The 25,979-nt window shown below is 50.6% G+C and overlaps 2 protein-coding genes and 1 long non-coding RNA gene across 12 annotated transcripts in view; 2 read left to right on the top strand and 1 right to left on the bottom strand.

Annotated features, from left to right (window-relative positions):
* The window catches only part of CCDC13 (coiled-coil domain containing 13), a 35,990-nt gene extending 30,238 nt beyond the window's left edge, over positions 1–5,752 (top strand). For all 6 annotated transcript variants that reach the window (XM_030010354.2, XM_030010357.2, XM_030010356.2 and 3 more), the window contains 2 exons: positions 1,738–1,852; positions 2,381–5,752. In XM_030010354.2, coding sequence (XP_029866214.1) covers positions 1,738–1,852; positions 2,381–2,540 — 275 coding nt within the window. In that variant the 3' untranslated portion in view covers positions 2,541–5,752. The remainder of the gene's footprint in view (positions 1–1,737; positions 1,853–2,380) is intronic.
* LOC115339841 lies at positions 546–3,300 on the bottom strand. The gene is made up of 2 exons (XR_003922846.2): positions 3,191–3,300; positions 546–2,433 (listed from the first exon to the last, which is right to left on the bottom strand). It is a non-coding gene; the product is annotated as an uncharacterized LOC115339841 (long non-coding RNA).
* A 3,439-nt stretch (positions 5,753–9,191) lies between the features above and the next one.
* Positions 9,192–25,770, top strand: HHATL (hedgehog acyltransferase like). Of its 5 annotated transcripts, none has more exons than XM_030010366.1 (12): positions 9,192–9,394; positions 10,960–11,106; positions 11,665–11,732; positions 12,110–12,223; positions 12,391–12,585; positions 13,451–13,660; positions 17,363–17,534; positions 19,215–19,359; positions 19,757–19,792; positions 20,580–20,781; positions 22,238–22,379; positions 24,006–25,770. In XM_030010366.1, the coding sequence occupies exons 2-12, from the start codon at positions 11,001–11,003 to the stop codon at positions 24,125–24,127; spliced, it is 1,512 nt and encodes a 503-aa protein (XP_029866226.1). In that variant the 5' UTR covers positions 9,192–9,394; positions 10,960–11,000; the 3' UTR covers positions 24,128–25,770. The 5 variants fall into 5 exon arrangements, with proteins under 5 accessions (XP_029866226.1, XP_029866227.1, XP_040978058.1 ...); XM_030010367.1 differs by lacking the exon at positions 9,192–9,394 and adding an exon at positions 10,203–10,241; XM_041122124.1 differs by lacking the exon at positions 9,192–9,394 and adding an exon at positions 10,458–10,475.
* The last annotated feature ends 209 nt before the right edge of the window (positions 25,771–25,979 follow it).

Below are 25,979 nucleotides of genomic sequence, written 5' to 3'. Positions count from 1 at the left end.
CTGTAATATACCTCTTCAGCAGAGCATGTAGGTTATCTAAATGGTTTCATGCCAGATAGTTGAGGAAATAAGAAGGAATGAAAAGCTTGAATATAAAACAGAGACTAGAGAACCCGCTAATTAACATAATATTTTCTTTTCTTTCTGGAAGTGCAAAATTGGAGAGAGCTGATCTAATTGCTAATCTAATGTTTCTAGTCTCTTCAATTCAAGGGAAGTAGATAATGATACTGAGTAGCTAGAAACAACCCAGTTGTGTTTTAAAATTATTCATGCTTTTCGTTTTTCGGGTTTTTTTCTGTCTTATCCAAATTTCAAATTAGCAAAGAATAATCCCAGAGGAGAATAGGTAAGTAACAGCAGGTTTTCCTCAGCCCTGTAAAACACAACCTCAAGATCAAAAGCATTTCTTTGTTATACAACATAGCCTTTTCTTCTCATATGTTTTTGTTAGAGTCCAATACTCTCTGACCAGGTTCTTTTAGATATTCCACATGAGAAGGATTTAGTGTTTTATTACCATATTTACTTATTTGAAGATATTTGATGTTATGTGGGATTTTAATTTGGAAAAGTGATACAGCAATGTACTGAAATCACAACACAAGCACAATGTAGGAATTGCAATGTACAGTTGAATCGCAACACAGGTATGATTCCCATTACTGGCCTAGATGCTCACTGTCACGATGCTGTGTGTCCTCAGTTTTGCTGGGAAGGAATACGTGGGCTGAAGCCATCTCAAGTCCTTATTTTCTTCAAAGATCATTTGGCTGTTTTTTTGATTTTTATACCCTATGTTGGCCTGAACCACATACACACTTCCCTCACGTTGGTCTAGCAGGCTCAAGGTAGGTAGTACTTTCCATTGATTATTTTAGAGAAGGCCATTTACATTTACTCAACTGATTCAGCCGTTTATCTACAGCAAAGACCACCCTCCATTCCACTTGGTGTTGGGATAAGATCAGCATCCTCTACGGTAGCTATGGTCACTTCCTACATTCCTTTCTGAGCTTCTTGGGCACATCATCCTTGCCTGTCTTCTCTGGGCCTTCTTCCATTGTAGGGATTGACTGGTCACTCAGTTTTTTGCTTTTCCAATCCCAGTAGTAAATTTGAATTATATTTTCTTTATAACCCTGAAAAAAGTTTTTGTGTCCCTTTGAAATGACAGGAGCAATGCTGCATGTTTTGGGTAGGCCTTTATTTAGGAAAGAATTCCTGATTTAGAATCTTAGTTTGAAGTACCTGTTTGAGTGCTTTATTGCGTTTAACCAATGTTGTGTTTATGCTGAGGATCAAAGTGCTTTACAAAAGCTGTTTTGGTGTGTGCCACACACAAACATCATCACAGGCATTCAGGAAGCAACAGTTGCCGTAATCTTAAGTGAAACACAATGACAAGATTAACATTAAAATAATCCTTTTCAACTGTTTCTATCACCTATTGTTTTGGCCACTTAAATATTTTGGATTATTTTTTTTTCTTCTCTAAATAGGTAGGCATATTACTGCATTTAACCCAGGAATGCAAACTCATCATGTTTTAATTTTGCTGAAAGGAGGTTAAAATAAAAGCCTGTCCTATATAGTTACAGTATCTTCATGGATATACCTAGTTCTGAACAGATTCCTTAGTATTTATTCACTATTTCCTGAGATTCACTCAGTGTGCTACCAAGTGAAAACGCTTGCTTGTTTTACTAAAACCCCATTTTGTGATTAAATCTACAGGCCAGTCTGCGAGTCACTCAAGACTCACCTTGAATGTGAGCGATAGGAAGGAGCTCTCTGCAGCCCAGCTCTCCAAGTTGCCTCTAGAATCGCAGATAGAGGAGCTGAGCACAAGGTATGGTTTCCCTTCCTCCATGCAGTGTTACTCACAACAGCTAAAACTCATTGCTGTCCTTTTAGCAGTGATATTACCTGCATCCGCTCCTCAGAAGATAAAACCTAGCAAACTCTGTAGAAATCACAGATCCTCTGGTCGGAGCTTGTCTATGCCATTCTACACAAATTTCCTAATAAATAAACCCAGAAATATCAAGCTAATGCAAATGTTAACCAACACAAAACACGTGCAAGGAAGACATCTTTTTTTCTTTTTCTTTCCTTATGCGTTGATTGCAAGCTTATTAGTGAAAATAAAATTATAATCTTTAACAAAACAGATCTGAAAAGTATCTTGGTCATCTAATACTCTTTTCTACCTCAAAGAGAGAAGGAACAAGTGTTACGTCTGCTCTTTCTCATGCCTGTCATAAAATTACCAGAAAGCATGTGTTTCAGTGTTTTCTTCCCCAGAGCTGAAGCAGTGTTCTAATTTGCTTTGAAGCTCCAGGGCTCACATGAAAGTTTTCCTTTTGTTTCCTCATAGGCTTGTGATCCAGCTGGATGAGAACGAAGCTCTGAAAGCCGCTTTGGAGACTACTGTGAGAAAGAAAGAGGAAGACTTTAAACTGTATCAAGACACAATGGACCAAGTGAAGGATATCTTTTTACAGGCCATTCGACAGCAGAAACAAGAGACGAGTTAAGCAAGATATTCAGAGTCCTTTGGACTGCAAAGCAGGGAGAGAGCCCAGGCATCGTGCCCATGAATTGAAATACAGTGGCAGTGTAGTTTTGCAGCCTCAGATCTTGTCATTTCTTTAGCATTCACAGAAGAGGATGAGAAATGGAGGTGAAATACAAAAAGAGTGAAGGTTTTGCATGTCAGCAAATTCTGTCGGTAAGAGTTAGGAAGCAGCTGGCTCACAGACTGCACATGCCGTAGGTTGGTGCAGTTTAGGAAGCTGTAATTCTACAGTGTGATTTTGGGCAAAACCTCCCTAGTTTCAACAGAATTTTCCTCAAGAGGGCTCGATACTCAATATGCTGCTGCCTTTATCAGCTCATAAAGGAATTTGCTATACAAAAGTTATGCCAGCTCTCTTCCAAAGTCGTGCCAAGAACAAACCCAGTTCTGTTTTTATCAGCTCACTGATACCTGTCTGCCTCAGGCTTTCTGTCGTGTGGATTAGCCTGGCCTCTGAATAGCTGCAAGTGAACTTTTGGGGGGCTCCACTCACCATTCCAACCTGTTTCTTTGCGTGAACATATTAGCAGCAGAGTTTTCTGATACTCAGTGGAGTTTCCACTGAAAAGGTAGACAGTGCTGATTACGCCTGCAATCAGTCAGACCTACCTTAAATTCAGCTTATTCCATAAGATACTTGCCATCCAGGTGATGAATTTCCTATTCCTGGGTCTCTGCATTCATCTACCAGGCAGGTCTTGTTCTCACTAGGAAGAAATGCTAACAAAACACAGGCAGGTCCTCACCGCAGTAGTGGTGGGACTTCTGGAGATGCTGAAAACACTTGCATCTCTGTCCTTTTCTCTTGCAGCATGGTGAGAACACCAAGTGCAAGCTAATAAGGCATTAACATGCAGCCTGCCAGCAGAGAGCTAGCCTTGGGGATTACAAGCAAATGGAGAGCTAGTAATTTTTGTGTAGTGCTGCTTTGTTTCTCGGTTGAAAGTCTTGAAAGCTCTTCTTTTTCTGCTTTGCTTTTTGTGAGTGTGAAGTTTGTCAGACTTTAACCCCAGCCACCACGAGTGCAAAGTGGATTTGTGGACAGGCGAGCCGGCTGCTCCCTTCGCAGCATGGGGCTTGCATCCTGACTCCACTTGCGCTGCGATAAGGCAGAGTGAAAAAGAGAGCAGAGTGGGAGTTAGTCCAGATGCGGTGAGGGTAGTGTCGTCCCTGTCTTTTTCCTGCTTAGGTTCAGAGATGTCCCTCTTCAAACGGTTTACGAGTCCCTGATGGAGGAGGTCACAGAGCTGAGGGTTAAGCCTCCCTGTACCCAAGAGCCCTGCTCCGCTCCCCCAGCGCTGGCCTGTATCTCAGCAAAGCTGTCAGGTACTTTCCCGCAAAAAGCGGGACCAAAACAGTTCACTGCCAAATTCCTCCTGCTCACCCTGCCAGTAGCATCAGAGGAAAAGGCATCTTGCAACCCGTAATCCTTTCCTCCCGACAGCTTGGGGAATCGTAAATCCTGGATCGAGAGAGAGACACAGTCTCGTTCAAGTGAGCTGCGGTTTGTTTCTGTTCAGCTCTGTCCTGATGATTATGTAGCATGGGGTAGAGTGAGCAGACAGAAGAGGAGAAATCAGCCCACCTCCAACAGATATTTTAAGGACCTGAAGTAGTGAGGGGATCACTCTGAAAAGCTGCCTGAGCTGTGGCAAGAGGTGTGGAGATTTTGCTATGCGGTGGCTGCTAAATTCAGGCTGGTAGCTTGCTGCTGGCGATTCTGATTTCGCTTACACAGAAGTGTGAATCAATAATATTTTCACTTAAGTACGGGAGAGGCAATCTGCCATCCTTTCTAATACAGCGTCAGCGTTTGTCCCCTGTCCCGTGACAAAGCAGTGAAGATCATACCACTCTCCAGCAAAATGGCTATGAATCAACCCATGAAACACAGATAAGAAACTGGGAGTGCTGTATGTTACAGAACTCATATGGCTCGCTAGCACATGGTGCAAACCTCAAGTGCTGCAACGCTTATTTCTTTAAACATATGCTTGTTTGATGTTGCACAGAAGCATTTTATCTTTTTTTTTTTTTTTTCTGCACAAACACACACAGATCAACACCGGGCACCTTGACAAAGAAGGAAGTAAGATGCTATAAAATAGTTTATTTACAGAACCCATACCTGTGAGTAACTGTTTCTCGTGGAAATGTGCAATCTGTCTCCCATCACAGAGCAGTGGAGCGGGGTGGGGGGGGGCTGAATACAGGCCAAATTGTCCAGGTCTTCTGTTTTCACCTTACTTTTGAAATAAATTCCCTCTGCACTTCCACAGAGTGACCTGCCTTCGAATTCTCCCTGTGCTGACTCTTGCAGCAATTGCTTCCCAGTTTTAAAGGTATGAGACCAATTTTCTTGCAGTGCATGTCATTTCATTGCTGAATGTAAGAAACCCTGACAGATCTTGGAAGCGGCAGCGCTAGTTCATCTGGCTGCAGCAGCCCCATGTCCTCCAACCCATCACTCAGAGAATAAAAATAGTGAAAATATTTTTCTTACTGCCTGCAAAAACCTGTACCACTGGTCCTCAGCCACAGAATCTCTCCAGCACGTTTGATGTGCTGTTTGAGCTACAACATATCTTTTAGCGATGTAGCTGGGCTTGATTTGAAACCTCCACAACCCCCTGCTTTCCTTGGAAGTTTGTCCTCATGGATAATTACCAGCCCATTAAAATCCCGTGCTTCAATTCTCATTTGAATTTCTCTGGCTTCGGTTTGCAGCCAGTCATTGTTATGCCTTTCTTTGCTAGATAAAAGGGGTGTGAGTACCCAGCATTTCCTCACTGGCAGAGCCCTCATCCAGTGTAAAGTCATGTCACAGGCTGCTTTTTGATAAGCTCTGAGTTTTTTCAGTCTCATTGTAGCTAATGGTGGTGACAGGCTGGTGGTGACAACGCTCGGCAGCGCTGGCACAGGCTGGTGGATACAGTTAAGCTGTGAAGAACAGCGTAAGGTTAATTTTGCTGCAAGTATTTGAGGCTATAGACACTCCTTTTTAGGATTTGGCCAGCTTCTCGCTAATGTATGCTAAGGGCTGAGCCAAATGTTGTCTTCTACCCTGGAGCTGGGCAGAGCACTTCCACAAAGCAGCTATGAGATGCCTGACAGATGCATCCGATTTTAAAAGTACAACTGAACCACTGGGAATAAATGACCTTTGATGAATTGTCATGGTTTTCCTTTCGGCCTGTCGCGAGTCATCTACCTGCGAAGATCAGGCATCGCAAGAGTGCAGCTTTCCAAACTGGCCGTAACGTGAATTAAGTTGCATTAGCATGGTTAAATATAGACAGTATCGACACAGGCGAGCTCTCCCTGCCCTGGGCTCCGCTCGGCCAAGTGGCGGCGGATCAGCCAGCAGGTCAAAGCCGATCCCGCTGTAACGACTCCGATTTAGAGCGGTAGATTGGGGCTGTGGGTGGCTCGTGCCCTCCCCGAGGCTCCAAAGCAGGATGGAGGTGCGAGGAGGAGACAGATTTCAGTCCTTCCCGTGGGTGAAGTGGGGAAGAAGCCAGTGGCAAAGGGGAACTAAATTGGAAATTGCTTTGCCAACCCCTCCGGCAGTGGCAGCCAGCAGCTGCTACTGCCCTGCAAGCTGCAGGGCCCTCGCCCCGTGCATGACAAAAGGAATGAGGTTCAGCTTTAAATGGAAAAACACTTTAGCAGAGCCCCCGTGCTCTAAATTAAGCCACGACTGAGCCAAGAGGGGTATTGGGTTTCTCCCCTCATCCTCTCCCCTCCGAGCCCTGCTCGGGAGCCGGCTGCTCCCGCGGGACAGGGCGGCCTCGCTCAACAAATGCCACCTCGATCCCCACGCGTCTCCGCTTTCAGCTCCAAAACCCATCTGCGGGCAGGGGGTGAAGTCCCGGGCTTTAAGAGCAGCTCGTTCGTCAGTGAGAATATTTATCTGCTCATCAGTGAGAATATTTATCCGTGGGGTGCTGCGTGGCAGCAAGGCGGGGGGGGGTCATCCTACCACGTTGACCTAATCGGGGCATTTTTTTCAGGAACAGGAGGGGATCACGAGGAGAGGAGCTGAAAGCAGTGGGCTTTGAGCTGACGCGGGGTTGTCCCTGCCAGGTGGTGGGAGCCTTCTTCAGAGTCCTTCCCCAGGGCAGCAGGAGGCCCTGGGACCTTTGGTGGGGTTGATGGCTGCTATGGGGGACAGGCAGAGCCGTTCTGGGGGCGTTGAGAGGGGTCCTGGGGGTGACCGTGGATGGATGGATGGATGGATGGATGGATGGATGGATGGGGCACGCACCCTCCTCTCCTGAGCCGTCCTGCTGGCAGGGAGGTGCCTGCTGAGGTCCTGGTGGGGTTGGCACGTTCCCAGCGACACGTTTGCATGGGGAACCCGATGAGGCAACCTAAGGCGGTATAAAGCAACCCATGCGGGTTATTATAACCCTCTCTCCTTCCAGTTCATCCCATAAAGAGCTGCTCCCGCAGCAGGGAGGCAGCAGCGTAAGGCAGGAGCAAGCAGGCAGGAGGAGGCTCCTTTGGTGTCCCCATCAAACATCTCCAGGTTGTGCCGTGTCTCGCTGGGACAGAGCCGAGCGCCTTTTGTTGAACCCCATCACCTTCCCGCTCACTTTCTCGGATGCTAAAGAGGGGCCCGGCCTCAGCTCGTGCGCCACGACTTCCAGCAACCTGCCAAATGTTTGAAAAAACTATCATTTAAATCAGCTCGAAGCTATAAACAGCCCTATGTCGTAAAGCAGCAGCACTGGGGCAATAAAACACGGAGGCATCCCCTGTGCTGAGGAAGGCACGCCGGTCACATTAAAAATAAATCTTATTATATTAGAAATCAAGAGCGGGTTGGTTTTTTTTTAATTTTAATAATATCCATAAATTAAAGCTAAATGATTTTTATCACCACAGTTCCCAGAGCCTCATGAAAAAACGCCGCCCAGCCCTCCATGTTGCACTTTCAATCCAGCAAGATCACAAATTACTCGGGATTAAAAAAATTCAATAAAATAAAAATCTATCATCAGCCCAAAACTTTCTGGGTGCCAATGCCCAGGGAGAGCAGCACCATGGGGCCGTGACCCTCCTGCCTTCCAGGACCCACTCCCCGGACCCCCCCCAGCATCTCTCGCATACCCGAAACCGAAATCCCCATCGCCTCCAGCCCCGTGGCCACGCAACGGGGTCCATCGTGCCTCCAACGCGGTGAACGGTCAGAGAAAAGGATTTTGGGGTTGGTTTTGGTTGCTGCGTGGAATAGGATTGGGGGGAGTGAGTGGGTTTGGGAGCCAGGGAGGGTGACGGGGACTTGTCGGCCCCCTGGTACCCCTTTGGTCATTATCTTCCTATACCGTCCAGCCACCGCATCCATCTGTACCCGCTGGCGGGGGGGGGGACAGACACAATTTTCCCTCCTGCTGCGGCTCCTTGACGTATGGCCATAAACCTCTGCCCTCCACAGGCGCTCGGAGCGTGACAAATTGTGTCGCTGTGCTTATCTGCACCGATCTCTTAATTACTTCGCCTCTAAGCACCCAGTCAATTATGTCAAGGTCTAAAAAGCTGAAGTCCCTGGGCAGGGACAGAGCTTGCGGCAGCAGGACGAAGCCTGGGGCTCTGGGGCATCCGAGGGGCAGGCAGCCAAATCCTGCCTCGTCTGCTGCAAATTAAAAAGTGGCTCATTAGGTGCTGAAACTGTTGGCCGTACAGCCATCGGCCAAGGCTCTCTATGGAAAGCCTCTGTCTGTGCACACCAAGTTCAAAACGCTGCTAAAAAAGCTTTTTTGTTCGGGGCGAAGCTGGGCTGACCTGAGGGGTGCCCATCCTGGAAATCCTCCCTCCGGAGCCCAGAACATGACTCGCTTCATCCCAAAGCGGACAACCCATGGAGGTATTTATAAAATCCAGGGTCGCCTGCCTTGATTCTCTCCCCTGACCCTACAGGCAGCTCAGGAGATGCTCGGGGTCATCGGTCCCCGGGTGAGCGCTCCCCAAATCTGGTAGGGGTTTGGTAGAAGGAGCTCGGCGCGGGACACGGAGACGGGCCTGACGCCGCGTTGACTTTTTCTTGGCCGACTTGTATTTACATACCCCATAATAACGGAGGCCGTAACCCAACCCAGCCCCTTCCTTCCCCCTGTTTTGGCTGCAGATGCCAAAAACCGAGAAGGAGACCCCGAAGACGGTTTGTAGAGATGTTGTACACCCCCGAGCCCCGTGACGATTTAAACACTTGCCCGAGCCGGGGAGGAATCGCACCTTTTTGGCTCTGTGCCTCAGTTTCCCCATCCCCACGCGACGATAGCCGTTTCCCCTGTCGCGCAAGGTGATGGGGGCTACCCCCTCCTTTGCGGGGCTCAAAGTGGGGGACCGAAACACCCCCGAGATGGAGTCGGTCCCTGCGTGGGGGCTGCTGAGCCCCCCGGGGCTCCCGTGGGCAGCCCTGGGTCGTGCTCCCTGGCCCCGTGTGAGTTTTGGCAGGCAGCATGGGTCCTTCTCCAGCAGCTGCCGTGACAGACAGCTCCTGAACCAGCCCCCCTCTGCAGTGCTGCTCTAAAATAAAAATACCTCCCGCCTGCTCCGCTCCACTCCCGGCCAAACTTCCTCCAGGGGCAAGGTGGGGGAAAAAAAAAAAAAATACACCCACCCGCCCCCCCTTCCCCTCTCCCCAAGCCGGCCTGAGAGATGCTGTAGGACAAGCCAACGGCTCCCAAAATCCTTCCTTTCTTTTTTCCCCCCCCTCCTGCCACCCCCCATCGCGGTGCTGGACGCTGGATCCCCCCCCCCCCACTCCGGCACCCTCGCCCACCTCCACCCGCGGTCCCGGGGCTCAAGGTCAGTAGCGGGGAGCGATGGGGGGCTGGAGGGGGGGTCAAGCCGGGGATGGTGACACGCTGCTCCCACTGCTCCAGGGTTTTTTGTCACCTCTGCCTTGCTCCCACCGCCCGGCCGGGGGTCCGGTGGGGGGGGAGAAATAGGGGGGGATGAGGATGCTGCTGCCCCTGGGGCTGGGGGAGGCTGGGCTGGGGACCCCCCCAGGCACCTGCTTTGGCAACTGGGGAGCGATCAGGAGTTAAAATTATCTGAGGGGGTTCCCCGCCAGCACCCCTCGCCCACCGCAGGGTCTCCAGAGTCAACCGGGGACCCTTAACCCCCCCCCTCGGCCGGCTCATTTGCAGGGTAACCCCCCCCCCCCCCAAAAAAAAAAAAATAAAGCCTTGAAAAGCGTGGAAAGGAGAAAAAAAAAAAAAAAGCTCTTTAAAGCCATCTCCGTGAGTGCCCTCCCGCCGCAGGGGACCGCAGGGTGGTGGCAGCGTGCCAACGACCCCCCCCCAGCTCTTAAAAAACCTCAATAACCCCCCCCCCCAAAAAAAATTAAAAAAAAAAATTAACTAAGCACCCACGGCAAAAGCTTTGCGATGCAGATGAGAAAGCAGAGGGGGACCGGCTCGCCTTTTATTGCTGCCTAAAAGCCAGATTTACGCTTACTTATTCCCTTCAAAGCGCTCCGCCGTTCGCGGGGTCCCCCCCACCCGCGGGGGACGTTCGCGAGTGGGTGGCAGTGGCAGTGCTGGAGGAGGATTTCCCCCCCCCCCGCATACGGCTTTTTCCAGCCCTAAATTGCGTTTTTAGCAACTGGACACCCAGTCGGGAGGCTGCAGAGCTCGGGGAGGGCTGAAAGGCACGTCGCGTCGGGGTTAATTAGCCTTGGCAGGTGTAATTAGCCCAGGGTTAATTGCGGGGCTGGGCGTCAGCATCCCCCGAGCCCTACTGATGCCGTTGGGCAGAACGGCTGGGGGGGGGTTTTAACCGTGCCTATGGGGTCCTAAGGCTTGTGGCTGGGAAAAGTTTGGGACCGCGGGGTTTTAGGAAACTCCCCCCAAGAGCTCAAGGTTGGGTAAAATCCCAGCACAAGGTGGGCAGCAGCCCAGGGCAGGGGAATAACGGCATCCCAGCACAGGAGTCTTCGTGCTCTATCCTGGATCCCCTCCAAGGATCCAATTAGGAATTTGGGGGGGGGGGGACATCAGAGACACGTTGGAGGGACCCCATCCTGGGCAGCTGGCATCCCCGGAGCATCTCTGAACATTGGGATGGATGCAACTTACTGGGAAGAACCCTTTGTGAGGAGCACCTGGCTGAGCTGCCCCCAAATCTTTGCTCCTGGGTGGGTTTTGCAGCACGGCTCAGCAGCCACCTTTTTGCCTGCACCTGAGTTTTGTCCCAGGGTTCAGCCCCGGGTGTCACTGTCTTCTTCTCTTCAGCTACCAGCCTTCAAAGAAGCCCGTAAAGCAGAGGTGCTGAGGACCAGCAGCAATTATTTGGGGTGTTGGAGGGGTAGGAGGGAAGGTGAGCTCTCACCCCTGATTTTTTTCCCTCTCCTCCTTCCCTTTTCCTAGGTCTGGATCCCCCGCACCGGCTGGGGCAGTAACCTGCCGCCATGGGGGTTAAAACGATGCTCCCCAGCTACGAACTGGGGTTTTACGCTCTCATCGTGACGTGCGCCGTGGTATACAGCGGCAGCGGGATCTTCGAAGCGTCCAGAGGTAACGCTCCCCATCACATCCCCTGGGATGGGGAGGATGGATGGATGTAAGGTGGCTGCTTTTACAGCTGTCCATACCAGCAGCAGATCCCTGGCTTTAATTTTTGCAGAGAACAGCTTGGGAATCCTTTGCAAGGTTCAAAAGGATTTTTTTTTTTTTTTTGCCTGGTTGCCTCCTTGTCCCCATTTCCATGGCTCAGGCCAGTAGGCTGTGGTATGTCACAGGTCTCCAGCCAGTCCCCAAAACAGGCAACCACCCTGCCTACACAGGGCTGGTTCCCAAATTTTTTGTCTGGAAGCCCAAAAACCTGAAAATTTCATGGGATCAGCCGGGGAGTCTCTGGGATGTGCACTGCAAAAAGACTTTGCTGGAAATTCTTGCAGAAACGGTTGAGGTTTCTGACTCCTATGATTGTCTATGGGAATTAGGCACTTTTGGGACAGGGTGTTTGAGCCCTGATGGCTCATCATCGCGTTGAGGAAGGCTCCCTGCCTTGCCAAAACCCGGGCCCCATTTCCCAGAGCTGTTTCTCTCCCCGTAACTCTGTTTTTTTTGCAGACAGCATGAACAGAAAGGCCTTTCGGGATGGCATAAAGCCGGGCTGGCACTACTTCGGCAGGAAGATGGTAAGCGGAGGAAGGACTCGGTCTTTTCTAGCTACCGGCAACATGGTCGGTGCTGACCGCTGGAGAAGCAGAGCTGGTTTTACTGCTGCTGACACGCTTTTGCAAAGTCCACGTGACTTGTATTTTTCTCCCTAATGAACTAGTCGGGAAAATACCAGCCCTGCAGCGCCGTGGATGCTCTGCTTTGTGTGCACCGAGACGAGAAACCTCTGCACATCTCTCCTGGGGTTTTATGACCAAGCTAAAGTGCTCGGGAGCCCTTGGGTGGAAAATGGGAAGAAAAGGCTTTGAAAGTTGTGTGGTTTCCCCTCCGGACGGGTGTTGGGGCAGGGGTGCAATGGCTGGGGACAGTAAGGCACCCGGTGCTGCTCCCGCAGGACGTGGCCGATTTCGAGTGGGTGATGTGGTTCACCTCGTTCAGGAACGTCATCATCTTCGCCCTCTCGGGACACGTCCTCTTCGGCAAGATCTGCTCCATGACGGTACCGCAGGTGAGACGGGGATGTGGTGGGATGGATTTGAAAGCACCAGGGTGACCCGGGTTCTGTGGAGGGGGCTTGAGGGCTGTTCTAGGATGGGGAGATGTTCTAGATTAGGGGGAGCAGGGTTGGGGCTTTCACCAAGCTCACCACGGGTCTGGACCCCTTTCTTCTCGCAGTACCGGGCTGTGATGTACATGCTCTACGGGATCTTGGCCGTGCTGGGCAGCATGGGGCTCGTCTACCTGATGATCATCCTCTCCCATTGCCTTGTCCTCTACTCCGTCGCGCTGGCCAAGCAGAAGTGGCTCTGCTACGCGGCCGGGCTCTGCTGTCTCGCCTCCTTCAAGGTGGAGCCATTCAGCTCGTGGCAGGTAGGTGCTGTCTCGAACCATCTCTCTGCCTCATTTCCAGCCCGCTTGTGTCTGTCTCCTTGGGTTTACCCCCAAGGAGGGCTTCTGGGGAACCCCCAAACACTGGGCACTTCTCCTGGCTATGCCAGAGCTCCCACAGGGTTTGAGAGGGAGGGGACTGTTGCGTCGCTGAGCTTGGGAATAATCCCACTGGGGCTATGGTGTGTTTTGGTGGCTTCGTGCTGGGCCAGAGCTCAGGACACCCAAGTCCTTCTTGCTGCTTAGGCAACAGCTTGTCAGCCAGGCAAGACGTGTTCCTGCCCCGTGCCTCAGTTTCCCCATCTGTAACACAGTGCTGGGATGGGTTCAGTGATGCCCGTGCCTGTCTCAGGTCTCTGCCCAGTTAAGACTTTCTCTCGCTGGTGGGTGGAGGGAAGCCCCGTAAGGGCCTTATAAAGCTATTCAGTCCCTCCGAAGGACGGTGCTGCCTCTCCCTGCCTGCTGCTTACCTCCCGAAATGCATTTCCCCTGCCTCCATCAGGCTTGTGCTGGCTTTTCTTCACTCCCTGGGGAGGGTTATGTCACTCCCTGTGACAGGGTGACCTTCCCACCCCAGACCAAAGCCTGCATGGCCCGTAGCTGCTTGGTGAAGACATGGGCAAGAGGATCTACCACTTCCCGGCTCTTCCAAGATGCAGGAGCCAGCTGGGAAATCAAGCCCCAGTTTTTTCTTTCCAACAGCAAGGCTTATTAGCTCCAGGGACAATTGGTGTCAGAGCGTAATTAGAGGCTTTGCCTGCTGCCCCAGGAGTGGTGTCCTCCACAAAGCGATGGAGCACAGAAATGACACCGCGTTCCTGGTGGTAACTCTTCGTTTCTCATCCAGAGCGGGTTTGTAACGGGAGCTTTTGATCTTCAAGATGTCCTCTTCTATGGAGGAAGCGGCTTCACCATCATGCGCTGCATGAGCTTTGCACTCGAGAGCTGTGAGAGGAAAGAGGGCATCTACTCCATCTTCGACCTCCTCAAGTACAACTTCTACCTCCCATTCTTCTTTTTTGGGCCTGTCATGACATTTGACCAGTTCCATGCCCAGGTGAGTGCTCCTGAGGCCAGGCTGGTGGAGGATCTCTCCCTGCATTTATTTGCTTGGGTTTAATGCCTATAAAACCCCACCTTTTCCCACAGTGAAGGTGCAAATGGTTGTAGAGCTTCTCGTGGTCATCTAGAGTCTGTGGCCATAGTCTGGGCTGCACAATGATGCTGTGATTTTTGTGGGGAGGGGTATAAACTGATGTGGTTGTGAAAGCATCACGCTGGGATGAGGAGGGGAGGGTTCAGCTCACGTCCTTCCTCGCCGGGCAACTGCACTGCTCCATGCCTCAGTTTCCACGTGCTGTCACCCCAGCAGCTCCGTGTCGCTCCACTGTGCGGAGCCGGGAGGCCACGGTGAGAGCCAGACATGTGGTGCCCATCTGTGGGACCTCTACGTGCTGGTGGCTGTGACGGCAAGGGCAGTCTCACATTTCCATCCAGCTGGTTCACCCAAGGAGCATGAATTTCCAGGATGGTCTGTGTGTCTCAAGATGAAGTTATTTCTGTAGAAATAAGTAAGGTTGAGTGGAAGGCTGTGTTTCGGCAACCAGGGGACTCCTCTGCTCTCTGTGAAATACCCTGGTGCCCCAAGTCTTTGCCTGTATCACATACAACCAAGGGAGCTTTTTGAAGAGAAGACTCTAAACAGCACTGGAAAACATCAGCAGAAGCCTGGGCTGGTACCAGCTGACCTCTGGGCCTGTTTCACAGCCAAAGATCAAGCAAAACGGCAGTGCTCTCTGCCTCCTCACTCTTCCCATCTCAATGTCCTTTTACACCAGTAATCAGCCTTGGTCATCAAAGCAAACTGGTAGTGCTTGCTGAGAGAGGGACCTCTTGCTTGGTCAGCAATGTTGCTGTAAGGATCACCACCATCCCTCCGTTTTCTTTTAAAGAAGAACAGCTACACTGAATTTTTGGACCCCAGTTGACATCTGGGTGCAAGAGCATTTTGAAAAAATGTTTGTGAATTCAGAAGAAAAACCAGCCCAGGGCAGGGGAGAGCAGCCAGAGCCTCCCTGGTGCGGAGGAGACCAAAGACCCACCCAGTCCAGCACCTTCTCTCCAGCGTTGGGCTGGTACTGGTTGCCTAATAAAAGGTCTGCACGGGTCTTGTTTCCTCCAGTGAGCAGGATGAGCTCTGATCTGAGTCCTGCTCCTTGCTGGTTCATTCACCTGGGGATTTAACAACCTCGTGCTGCATGTTGAAAGGAACAAGATCCCTTGGGTCTTGCAGGTTCTATTTAAAAGGACTTTTGGAGCATTTGACACTGAAGATCGTAAGGTCAGCACTGGCATCACCCATAAGGGATGTTTGTGGTGCATTGAGTCCACCAGCAGCCCGTTCTCAGTGGACGGGCACCAGGGATGGCCAGGCTGCTGGTGGGCTCTTCTCCCCAGGCTGCTGGAAGAAACGTTTCATCCTAAGGCTTCATCTTTCCAGTCGTGTCTTACCTGCCGGGCTGAAGCCCAGGCAAGCACGGCCCCAGCAGCCCCTACTGTCCAAGCCCCTCCAGAGGGGGTACAGGGCCCTGGGGTGCCCTCCTCACCCCACGTTCCTCTTCCTTCTCCAGTTTCCATCAGTGTTTCTTATGAAACGGGCAGCCCTGGCTTCTCCTAACACTGCAGCCATGTGTCTGTAAATCAGGGCATTAAAGTCCTCACGTCTCCAAGACCTGAATTCCCACCACTCCTACAAGGCTTGATCTGGAGGGGGTTTTATTTCCTGCTCCTTTGCACAGCCCCAAACCAGGATGTCTATAGCCACTTAATGAGCAGTTGCCCCCCCCCCCGCTGCTTAAAATGCTCACCCCAAAGGCACAAGGAGTAAGTCCCCAACCCCTTTCCCATGCCAGGGGTCCTGTCTTGGCCTGGCCACCACTGCCATCTCCTGGCTAGATGCCCCCCTGCACTGCTGGAGCTGCAGCTAATTGTAGAGGTGAATTCCTAATTGCCCAACAGCAGTTATGGGAGCAGGCAGATGGAGTCTGGCCCAGTTAGGGAATGGATCTGTCTCTTTGGTTCCTACTGGTGCTACGTCTTGGTGGAGCCCTTGTACCCCCACGTGTGATGGGAACTCATCTGTACGAGGGCTTGGCCAGCCCCATTTGAGCTGAAAAGCATCTTTCTTACTAGGATGAAAGGAACAAATTCACTTCTGTAGGGTTGGAAGTGTGGGGGACACAGCCCTGACCTCAAGGGGATGGTGGCGGAGTGCTGCCACCGCATGCAGACATGAGGACGAGAGGAAACGTTCTCAAATTGCACCAGGGGAGGTTTAAATCAGATATTAGGAAAAAATTCCTCACTGAAAGGGTTGTCAAGCATTGGAACAGGCTGCCCAGGGAAGGGGTTGAGTCACCATCCCTGGGGGTATTTAAAAGACGTGTAGGTGTGGCACTTACTTAGGGACATGGTTTAGTGGTGGACTTGGCAGTGTTAGACTTATGGTTTGACTCGACGATCTTAAAGGTCTTTTCCAACCTAAATGATTCTATGATTCTATGAAAGGAGGGGCTCCATGTCTTCCCACACGTCTCCATGCCCGAGCCTGTCCTCCCTCGACTTCTCCTCCAGCTCAGGGTCCAGTGGCCTCTTTGTATCCTTGAAGCATTTGGCATATAACAGACACAAAAAAATCTGGCAAAGGCTTTAATTCTCAGGAATCATCTGGATTTGATGACGGGGCTGGTGCGGCAGCCTGCGGATTATGTTGGGAGAGCTCCCACCTCTCGCAGGGAATAAAGGGAAAGTAATAAACATAAGAGGATTTTGAATACAGCAGCAATTTTTACGGCGATGCGGGGAAGCGAGGACATCAGTCTGCCCAGTGTAATCCTGAAAGCTTGCTCTGATGATTTTTGTATTACAACGGTCAGAGACATGACAGCTCCTGGAGGCAAAGCCCGGCCCCTGTTTGTACAAGACGCAGCAGAGACAAAATCCCCATCGATCAGGTCCCAACCGAATCAGGATGGCCCCTTGAGTAGCTCTCCCTCTCATTTACAGCAGGTGTCTGCAGCAGAAGCTCCAGAGACCATCAGGCAACCTTCTCCTCCTCCTCCCAAATGACCCTGGCCAAAAATACGCATCTGGCCCTGGCAGAGCGGTCAGGTGGGATTCCAGCCCTGCTCCTAACCTCTGCTGGGCAAGTAGATGTCCCTTCCTACAGGCTGTGGCATCCTGTAGATGTTCTGCATGTGGGTATTTGCTCCCATTCAGTGACCTGTGCAAGGGGCCACCCTTAAGGAAATTTGTCTTTCTGAACACATCTCTGCAGAAAAAGCATAAAACCCAGCTCCCTGGTTGGTGTGGTTTTCACCTGGGGTCCCTTAGATACAGCCAGACCTGTCACCGCTGTGTCACACCATGTGCCTGCTCTGCTGGAAACCCCAGTGGTGGGAACAGCCTTTGCTAGGAGGGCGATCCAGGAGGCACGTTGCTGCCGTGCTCAGCACTGAGGCGGAGGTCTTGGAGGGATGTTGTGGGTAGGACACGTCCTGCTCCCCATGGATGTGTTTGCCTGAGCTAGTCCCTCGGGTCTTCCTTAATCAATGGCGATTTCGGCCATGTCGTCCATGGTGTGATTTCTAAAGGAGAGCGCTGAGTCCTCGTTTGGACCTTGACTGTTTCTATGGATGGAGGAACGTGCTGCCCATCCTGTCTCTCAGCTCAGCCCTTTCCTGGTTTCCCATCCCGGCAGGTGAGCACCCGAGACCTAAGACGCAAAGACGACGAGATGAGGAATATCCGGGTCCATGCCCTCCTCCACGTGGGGGCCATCATTGCTGTGGACATCTTCTTCCACTTCTTCTACATCCTCACCCTCCCTTCCGACCTGAAGTTCATGAACCGCCTCTCGGACTGGTCCTTGGGTGAGTGGCTGTGTTTGGACACGTTCACACCTGTACTCAGCTTCAAAGCAGTGGTGAGGGATTCAGATCTCCATCCTTCTCCGTTGACAGGCTTTGGCAATGCTCACGTTGGACAGGTTTGAGTAAAGCCCCTTTTCTTCCCATTGACAATGCATAGATCTGGCAGCCCTGGAAAGCAGATGGTGTTGGTCTGACGTTCTCACAGGGTCCCGGTGTAAATTGTTTAGCTCGGGGTTTAAGAGCCTGAGCGCCAAGCCATTCCCATTGCCTTTGGACTGGAAGGGAGCTCAGCACCTCCAAAAAATCAGCCCCATGCTGTTGCAAGAAGTACACCTGGTATCTCAGATGCCTTCACAGGTGGCTACCCATTATGGGTGTTTGTGAGCCACTGAAATGGCCCCAGGGCGTAGGTTGTGCAGGGGAGTTGTAGCTGCTGTCTTCAACTGCCTAAGGGAGGGTTGTAGAGAAGGCGAACTCTTCTTGGAGGCTGGCAGGGAAGAAGCAGGACACGGCAAACAAGGTGCAGCAAGGCAAAGTCTGATTGCATGTAAGGAATTCTTTTCAGAGAGTGGTCAAACACTGGAACAGGGGCCCAGAGGGGTTATAGATTCTCCAAAAATAGACATATACAATGCTTAAATGGGCAATATCCAGAGCAACCTGATCTCCATTTCAAGTTGGCTGTTCTCTGAGCAGGGCTGGACTAGAGACGTCCAGAAGCCAACCTCCCAGGATGAGTAATGGTAGCAGTCCTAGCATTCAGCTGGCAGCTGGATGGAGTATTTCAGCTGGCCAAATACACGTCTGATGGCAGCATTTGCGTTGCCATAGGGTATCTGACATCCACACGGGCAGGGGCTGGAAGAGCCCCATGTCTCTCCAGAGTGGCAGCTGGAGGCCAGGAGAAAATCCTAATGCAGCTAGAATGGCACTAGCATTGATTTAGGGTCTCCTAAGAGACCTGGGTGGACTGACCAAGCATATGTGTTACTCCAGAAGGAGCTGAGCTCTTCTGCAGGCTCTGGGGACCTTATTGACCAGATCTGCCTGGTCCACGGCAGGAGCTCAGGCACTGCTCACTTCAAGGCACTGTGTGGTCCTTAATCTGTGAGCTCAGTCCCACCAAGACAGGGGCATTTTAGCTTCTGTTTCCATAGGAATTTGAAATTTTTGGTGTTTGTTCCTGCAGGGTTTGCCTTCCAGTGTCAGACACCTCTGCAAGACAGAGTTTCTGGCCCTGGCTCTGCTGTAGCATCAACATTACCTCTATGGCCACAAGGAGCTGGGGAGGGGGGTGCATTTTGATGGAGTTGTCAATAAAACCTCAGAGGTCAGAGTTGAGAACTGTGATGAGTTTGTCATAGGTTAACAAGCCTTAGAGGGAAGGAACACTCTTGCACTGGAAGAAATGAGATCTGTATGACTTTCTTGGACTACCAAGACCAATAAACAGTTTGCTCTTGAATACCCCAAGAAGATACTGTCCTTTGGTTCAAGCTTCTTAAAAAGCTATTTAGTTTTAAAAGCTTTGCTGGTCCAAGACAGCATTAGACTGTCCTCTTGATGTTATGTTTGTTGCAATAGACTACATGCTCCCATAGGACCTGATGTCCCCCAAAGTCCTGAAGGTGATATGTTCCGTGTTCCACTTCACCTGTTTGACTCTCATTTTTGCTCCAGCTGGCCTGGCCTACTCCAATTTGGTGTACGACTGGGTGAAAGCTGCTGTCATGTTTGGGGTCATCAACACCATTGCCAGACTGGACCACTTGGACCCACCCCAGCCCCCAAAATGCATCACCATGCTCTACGTCTTTGCAGAAACGTGAGTAGCCCACGTGCATCAACAAAGAGAGACAGCATGTTTGACCTGCACGAAACGTGCAGGGGGGGGGTGAAGATGTCTGGGCTCTGCTTCTGAGCAGCTGGCCTGTGAATTGGAGACTACCTACATTGAACAGTCTATACTGAACCTATAGTCTAGACTTGGCCTTAGCCCAGGGAAATATTCTTGGGCAGGAAGGAATAGATAAGGAGAGAGGTGGTGTAACCTGCCACATCGATAGTGGGACCTGTTCAAGGAAGGAGAATGGAGAACTGCTGTGAAAAAGGTTGCAGATGTACCTCGCCAGGGGTCTGGGTGCCTTCTCTGGCTGACTGCTGCATGGAAGAGTGTCATTACATTGTGTGTTTTAACATGCTTTTTATCATCTGCGTTGTAGGCATTTTGACAGAGGGATTAATGATTGGCTATGCAAGTAAGTGTCTAATCAACCGTCTCTAGTCTGGTTAAGGGTCTTCTCTTTCATCACATAGCAATGAAGCATTAAATGCTGTTCTTCCCAAAGCTGAGGTGTCCTCTCTTCTGGGTGAAACATGAAGTCATGAAGTCATATTTGGTCTGTTTATCCCTAAGACCATAGAATTGATCACCACAATGTGCAACACACACCCCCACCCCACCCCCCAAAGTTGGGAATAAGAGAGTCCTGTCCCAGAAATCCCTTTAAATCCGGTGGGTTTATCATTCCCTCGAGGGAGGAAGAGTCAGCATCATATTCCACCAGGAGGAAAGGGGAATTGAGCCCAGATCTCCCATATCCTGGGTAACAAGGGTGGCCTGAGCTCCATCTACATCTCCCTCAGCCCTTCAGCTCTCTCCAGCCGTGAGTACACACCAGCAAACCTGTACTGAAGGTGGTGGCTGCTCTGTGATGAAATCCTGTGCACCAGCAAGTCTGAGATAGCCTGCAGCTTTACAGATCCCCATGTTTTATCAACCTTTTACCTGCAAGAGGGGGAAAGGGTGGTATTTTGTCCCTAAGGAGCTATAGGTTTGTGAGGAACACAAGCCACGAGCAGCTGGACTGTAGCAAAAACCAGTTTCTTGCTAGAATGTCTCGGCCAAAACCTCCTTCCTTTCTCACTGAGGTGCTCTAGATTGACCTGCCTGTGAGGAGCTTGTGGTGGGTGAGCGTGGGATAAGGGACTCCGGAGGGGTCTCCTTAACTACGGGGAGCACCGACCATTTTCCTTGGCCATCAGGTACGTGTATGATCACATTGGAGAGAACCATGACAACATCATGAAGGAGCTCGTGGCCACCATCGCCACCTTTGCCGTCACCACCCTGTGGCTGGGGCCCTGCGAGATTGTTTACATCTGGTCTGTCTTCAACTGCTTTGGCCTCAACTTTGAGCTCTGGGTGCAGAAGTTCTTCCAGCAGGAGCCCTTTGCCAAACTGGAGGTGAGGAACTGGGCTACATGTGGATAGGGGAAGGTCAATGGGTCCGGGACCAAACTCTGGTGCTGGAAAATGTCCATGACTGTAGGGAGCTCAAATTTGTTCGTACAAGTCAGATCCATTTTCAGCTGAGACTGAAGAGCAACGTCTCTGATGATGCCATGCAGCTCCATGTCCAGGCCTCCTGTGTGGAGACCTGAAGCTCTCTCCTGTGGCCTTTAGCATCCTTGTGATCAGCTACTTAGCTGTGCAAGAGAAGCACAGTCCCGGTGCTCTGTATCCCTTCATTTTATGCACTGTGTCACCCACCCAGAGCAAATTTCCACCTGCCCCTGTGATGCTTCATGGGAAATTTAGGTTGGGTCTGGAGCTTTCAGAGGGAAAATAGAGGTCCAAACGAACTAGGAATGCAGCCCCAACGAGGCATCAAAGTACCACAGATGCACACAAAATCTGAGATCTGTCCATGGGGAAATGTTTATGCATTTCCATATGGAAATCATTTGTTCTTCTTGTTCTGCAAAACGTCTTGGCATTCTGAGTGGTTTTGATCTGATTTCTGATAAAAGCAAATGTTTAGGTACTAGAATGAATTATTTTCCAAACAGTCCAAAGCTTAGTGCCCTGTCTCTGTTTGGGACGAAGGTTCCTTGGGGACACATTGGAAGAAAAACTTACGAAACTCCGTTCTGGAAACAATTATGTTCTTTACTTGTTTTGCTTAACCTAAAGTCTGGAGGTCCTAACCCGGTTCAGTAAAGACCCCTTTTGAATAAAAACTTTGGAGAGCAATCCTTCCATTTGCTCTCCTCATTGAACTTCTAATCAGATTACAGCACTTGCAGGCAGGGAAATCTCCTTCCCTGCGGCACTGCAATTCTCAGCACTAAGTGGCCTGGGGATTCACCGTGCTCTTTGAAGATTGCTATAAACCACTTCCCCGCTCCACTCGCAGCAGCTGCTCCTGAGGATTATGTGCCAGTGACAATTTCACTCTGCTGCTGTCACTAGTTTTCAGCTCCTTTTTTTTTTTTTTTTTTTTTTTTAATTCCTAAGAAACAATTTCTACCAGGAGCTGGGAGTGATTTGCACGTAGGGCTAATAATAATCCTGGTATACAACAACATTCATCTGCCTTGAGGAATGGCTTACCCAAGGCAATAGATGAAGAAAGCAGTATGCAGCCATTATAATTAGCATGAAACCGTGTATAACATCTTGACCCTACCCATGGGACCTTGAAACACCAGTCCGGAGTCCCACATGCATCTGAGTCCAGCAGCAGAGCAGAATTTTTACCTTGTCCTTATGTTTCTTCATCCCAGAGACACTAAAGGCTGCTCTAATTTTTGCCTACCCCTCTGGGATCCCAGCTGGAGTTTGGCTGGAGTTGGACCGGTGCATCCCCTTTCCTTACAGCCCCATTTTTCCTCACTCTCTGCTCCTCTCCCCTCCGCAGGCCAAAATGTCAGAGGCCATGTCTCGGCGGATTAGGGCAGTTTTTGGGGCGGCAAATTTCTGGGCCATCGTCCTCTACAACATCCTAGCCCTCAACAGCCTGGAGTTTGCACTACTGGTGACCAAGAGACTCCTCCTGACAGGTAAGATGCTACAAGCCTTCCCCACCGAGGGACCCTTGGCTTGATGGGGGGGGCCACTGGTAGGAGAGCTGAGGACTGGGACTGTCGAGTCCTCTTGGGTCCAAAGTGGCCTGGCCATTGGCTTGTTATGTGGCTGCTCCCAACGTGCTTAATTCTTGTTCAAAAGGTGCAGGCAGTGGTTTCTTATCTCCAGCCCTTCCCGTGTGAGCTCGCCGGGGTGCGAGCTGCCTCCCAGGTGTCCTTGTACAGCTCCTAGCACAGCCTGACGCTGTGAACTGGACTCCTCGCAGCGACGCTAAGGTCACATTCACCCCACCGAGGTGGGCTGAGTCCCTGGCTGCGGTATGGTCCCCTTGCTGGAGAACGGGATTTACTTGTCCGACCTCATCTCCTTTAGCAGTTACTCCTGCGTCAACCTGAAGGTGACAGGTACGAACCCTCCTGCTACAGTCTTATCTGTACATTTCTGATCAGGAGATGGTGGCACTATTTTGAAGTCTTCTTGAGCAGCCCAGGGTATAAATAGCCATCGGGAGCCCACGTCCTCCAGCCTTCTCAGGGAGGGGGCTGGCATAGGAAATGGATAATATGATGCTCTCGGCTCAGTGTGCCAGAAGTGCCTGCCCGCTGAGCTAGCTGGCTTTTGCTGGTTGCATTATTCATTTCAGAGGTCCTGTTTTAGTAGGTACAAAGCCTGTGTCCCCTCTCTGCTGTGGATACCAGACTCGTGGTTACAAATGCCGTCAGACCTTTCCTAAGTGGAGGGAGAGCTTTCAGTCGCTTACCTAGTTGACAAAAACATGTTTTTCCCTGGGCGTACACTGTGTACCCACTAGGTACGGGACAAGGCTGGGGTTGATCCTTAGCATCAGCGGGGCACAAAGCTTCCAGAAGGTCGCAGTGCTGAACAACGATGGACGTGGGCAGGTTGAATGGGCAGAAAGTCAACCACCAAGTCTGAACTTGGGGGGCAGAAGGAGTTTTGAGGGTAAGACAGTGCTCAAAGCCACTCCAGCATGTTTCCACATTAGAATCATAGAATCATTTAGGTTGGAAAAGACCTTTGAGATCATTGAGTCCAACCGTCAACCATGTCCACTAAACCATGTCCTGAAGTGCCTTGTCTATGTGCTTTTTGAATGCCTCCAGGGATGGTGACTCAACCACTTCCCTTGGCAGCCTGTTCCAATGCCTGACAACCCTTTCAGTAAAGAAATTTTTCCTAATATCGAATCTAAACCTCCCCTGGGACAACTTGAAGCCATTTCCTCTCATCCTATGGCTTGTTACTTGGGAGAAGAGACCGACCCCCACCTCACTACAACCTCCTTTCAGGTAGTTGTTGAGAGCAATAAGGTCTCCCCTCAGCCTCCTTTTCTCCAGAAAAGCCGCAATCCATGATGCCTTGGTGAGCTCAGGCACTGCTTCATCTAAAAAGCAATGCTGGAAATTTCTCTCTTCTCTCAGTGAAGCTGTAGGGCTGGATCCACAACACAAAATGTCATTGGCCATCATGAACCTGTGGGACATCCCAAAACCACCTGAAAGGCAGCAGTGCTGGAGAAGAGCTAGCCCTGTTAGGCAAGCAGCAACAACAAAATGACCACGTCTCCCTCCATCTTCTAGGTTTCCCTGTCAGCACCTTGTCCATCTGGTTCATCACGTACTGCGGAGTGCAGCTGATCAAAGAGCGTGAGCGCATCCTGGCCATCGAGGAGGAGAAGTGTGACAAAGCAAAGGCGGACTAGAGAGAAGCATCGGCAGGCTTGTCCCAAAGCCTCGTCTCCCTTCCAGCCACTGGCCGGGGCTCTCCAAGCACTCCTGACAATCGGACTGCTGTAGCTCACCCATGTAGAAGTCACCTGGAAAACACAGGTCACCCTCTTGCTGCAGGAAAGATTTTCTATAAGACACAGTGGGCATTTCACAGGCTCCCCATGCATGGCAGACTGCTGAGGTAGGCTCCCAGGACATTTCTTTAATGCCAGAAAGAGCCATCCCCATCATTTTGCTGACCCTTTGACATTGTGCAGGCCTAGAGCTTTCACCCTCTGCTTCCAGTAACACTTGGTCCGCCAGCTCTCAGCTGTCCTGCAGGACCTGTAGCCCTTATCTCCCAGAGGAGACTCTCCAACTCCAACGGCTGGAGGTTTTAGGGTGGATCAGACACACAGCTGTGCGAAAGGGATTAGCTGGTGCTGAGCCTGCTCTGAGCAGACAATCTCCAGGTTGCTTCCAGCCCAAGCATCCCATGTTTCTTTCACTAGAAGAGACGGTCAGCATCCACTGTCAAGTGTTCAGCATTTATGGTTGTGCAGTAAGGACTGTGAAATGGCTCAGCACGATCTATACCTACCAAGAGGCTAATAAATAAATAGTACAGTCTTTATAGCAAAGGGAAGGAGGACCAGGAATGGCAAAATGAAGGGTAATTATCTCCCTACCACTGTCAGCGGTGCAGAGTGATAGCTGTTACAATCTCTGCAAAACAGGTCCCTTCAGTGTTGTATGTCTTGGAAAAAAATGATTTAGTGCCAACATCAGGCGTAGTTAATGAGCGTGTGGGAGCCATACCTGCTTCACAGCCATCGCGCATCGTGTACAGGTCGCCTGGGGAGCGGGCATGCTGAAGAAATACAACAAATGGCTCACAACTGCTTGGTCCCCAGGCCCCAACTCATACCCAAAGGGCCCTCCGCTGTTGGGTCTGAGACCGATGTGGCCACCATGACTATTCTGCTGTGATATATGTCCTAGGACTCAAACCAAATCCCGCTCATGTTTTTCGCACACCATGGACAAAGGTTTAAGCTCACATTCCTGCCCACGGCTGAGAAACAGAAGATGCTGTAGCCAACTCTTGCTCATCTCCAGCTTTCCATCTCTTTATTCAACTGACTTTTTGGTGCGCACAGCCTAAGCCCATGACTGCATGGCTGAATGAGTACGCACACATATATACAACCAAAGGAGAAAGACCCTGAATGAAGGGCAGTGACTTGGGGCTGGGTGGTGGAGGGAAAGCCCATGATAGCCTCCTTGGAGAAGCAGACTTTGGGACACTGCCTAGGGAGTGCATTGAATAAATGTACATGTGTGAAACACGGTGCCTTGGGGAAAAGGTGGGTTAATAACTGAAAAATAGCTCTGGCTCTCTTGCACTTTAGAGTAACTTTCAGTGGCCTTATGTCTGAGTTATGTCGATGTCTGGTGAGGGCAGAATCTGGACCACTTCGCAACGTGAGTCGAGACGCTTGGTGCTGGTGTATTCTGGCTTCTTTGTGGATGAAACAGGATTGGTTCCTAGCCAGCTTTCAGCTCTGCCAAAGTAATTTGTGAAGTCCCTGATAAATGTCATTTATATATGTAGTAAATAAATGTTGGACATCTATGGTGGCTGCCACTTATCACTGTTATGCTGCTGTAATGAAGGTGACACGCTGGGCAATGCCCTGCCATCAGAGCTGAGAGACACAAGCATCTGTTTGCAGGTCCTCACCTCCCACCCCTAATAGTGACACAACACATGGTTGAGTTTAACAGAAGCCCACCTTAGTGGCATCACCAGATTGGAGGTTTGGCTGCAGCTCAATTCATATT

Source organism: Aquila chrysaetos, chromosome 3, assembly GCF_900496995.4.
Source record: "Aquila chrysaetos chrysaetos chromosome 3, bAquChr1.4, whole genome shotgun sequence".
NCBI lineage: Eukaryota > Metazoa > Chordata > Aves > Accipitriformes > Accipitridae > Aquila > Aquila chrysaetos.
The sequence above is the reverse complement of the archived record's forward strand: the minus strand, read 5'-3'. Positions and strand labels throughout refer to the sequence as shown.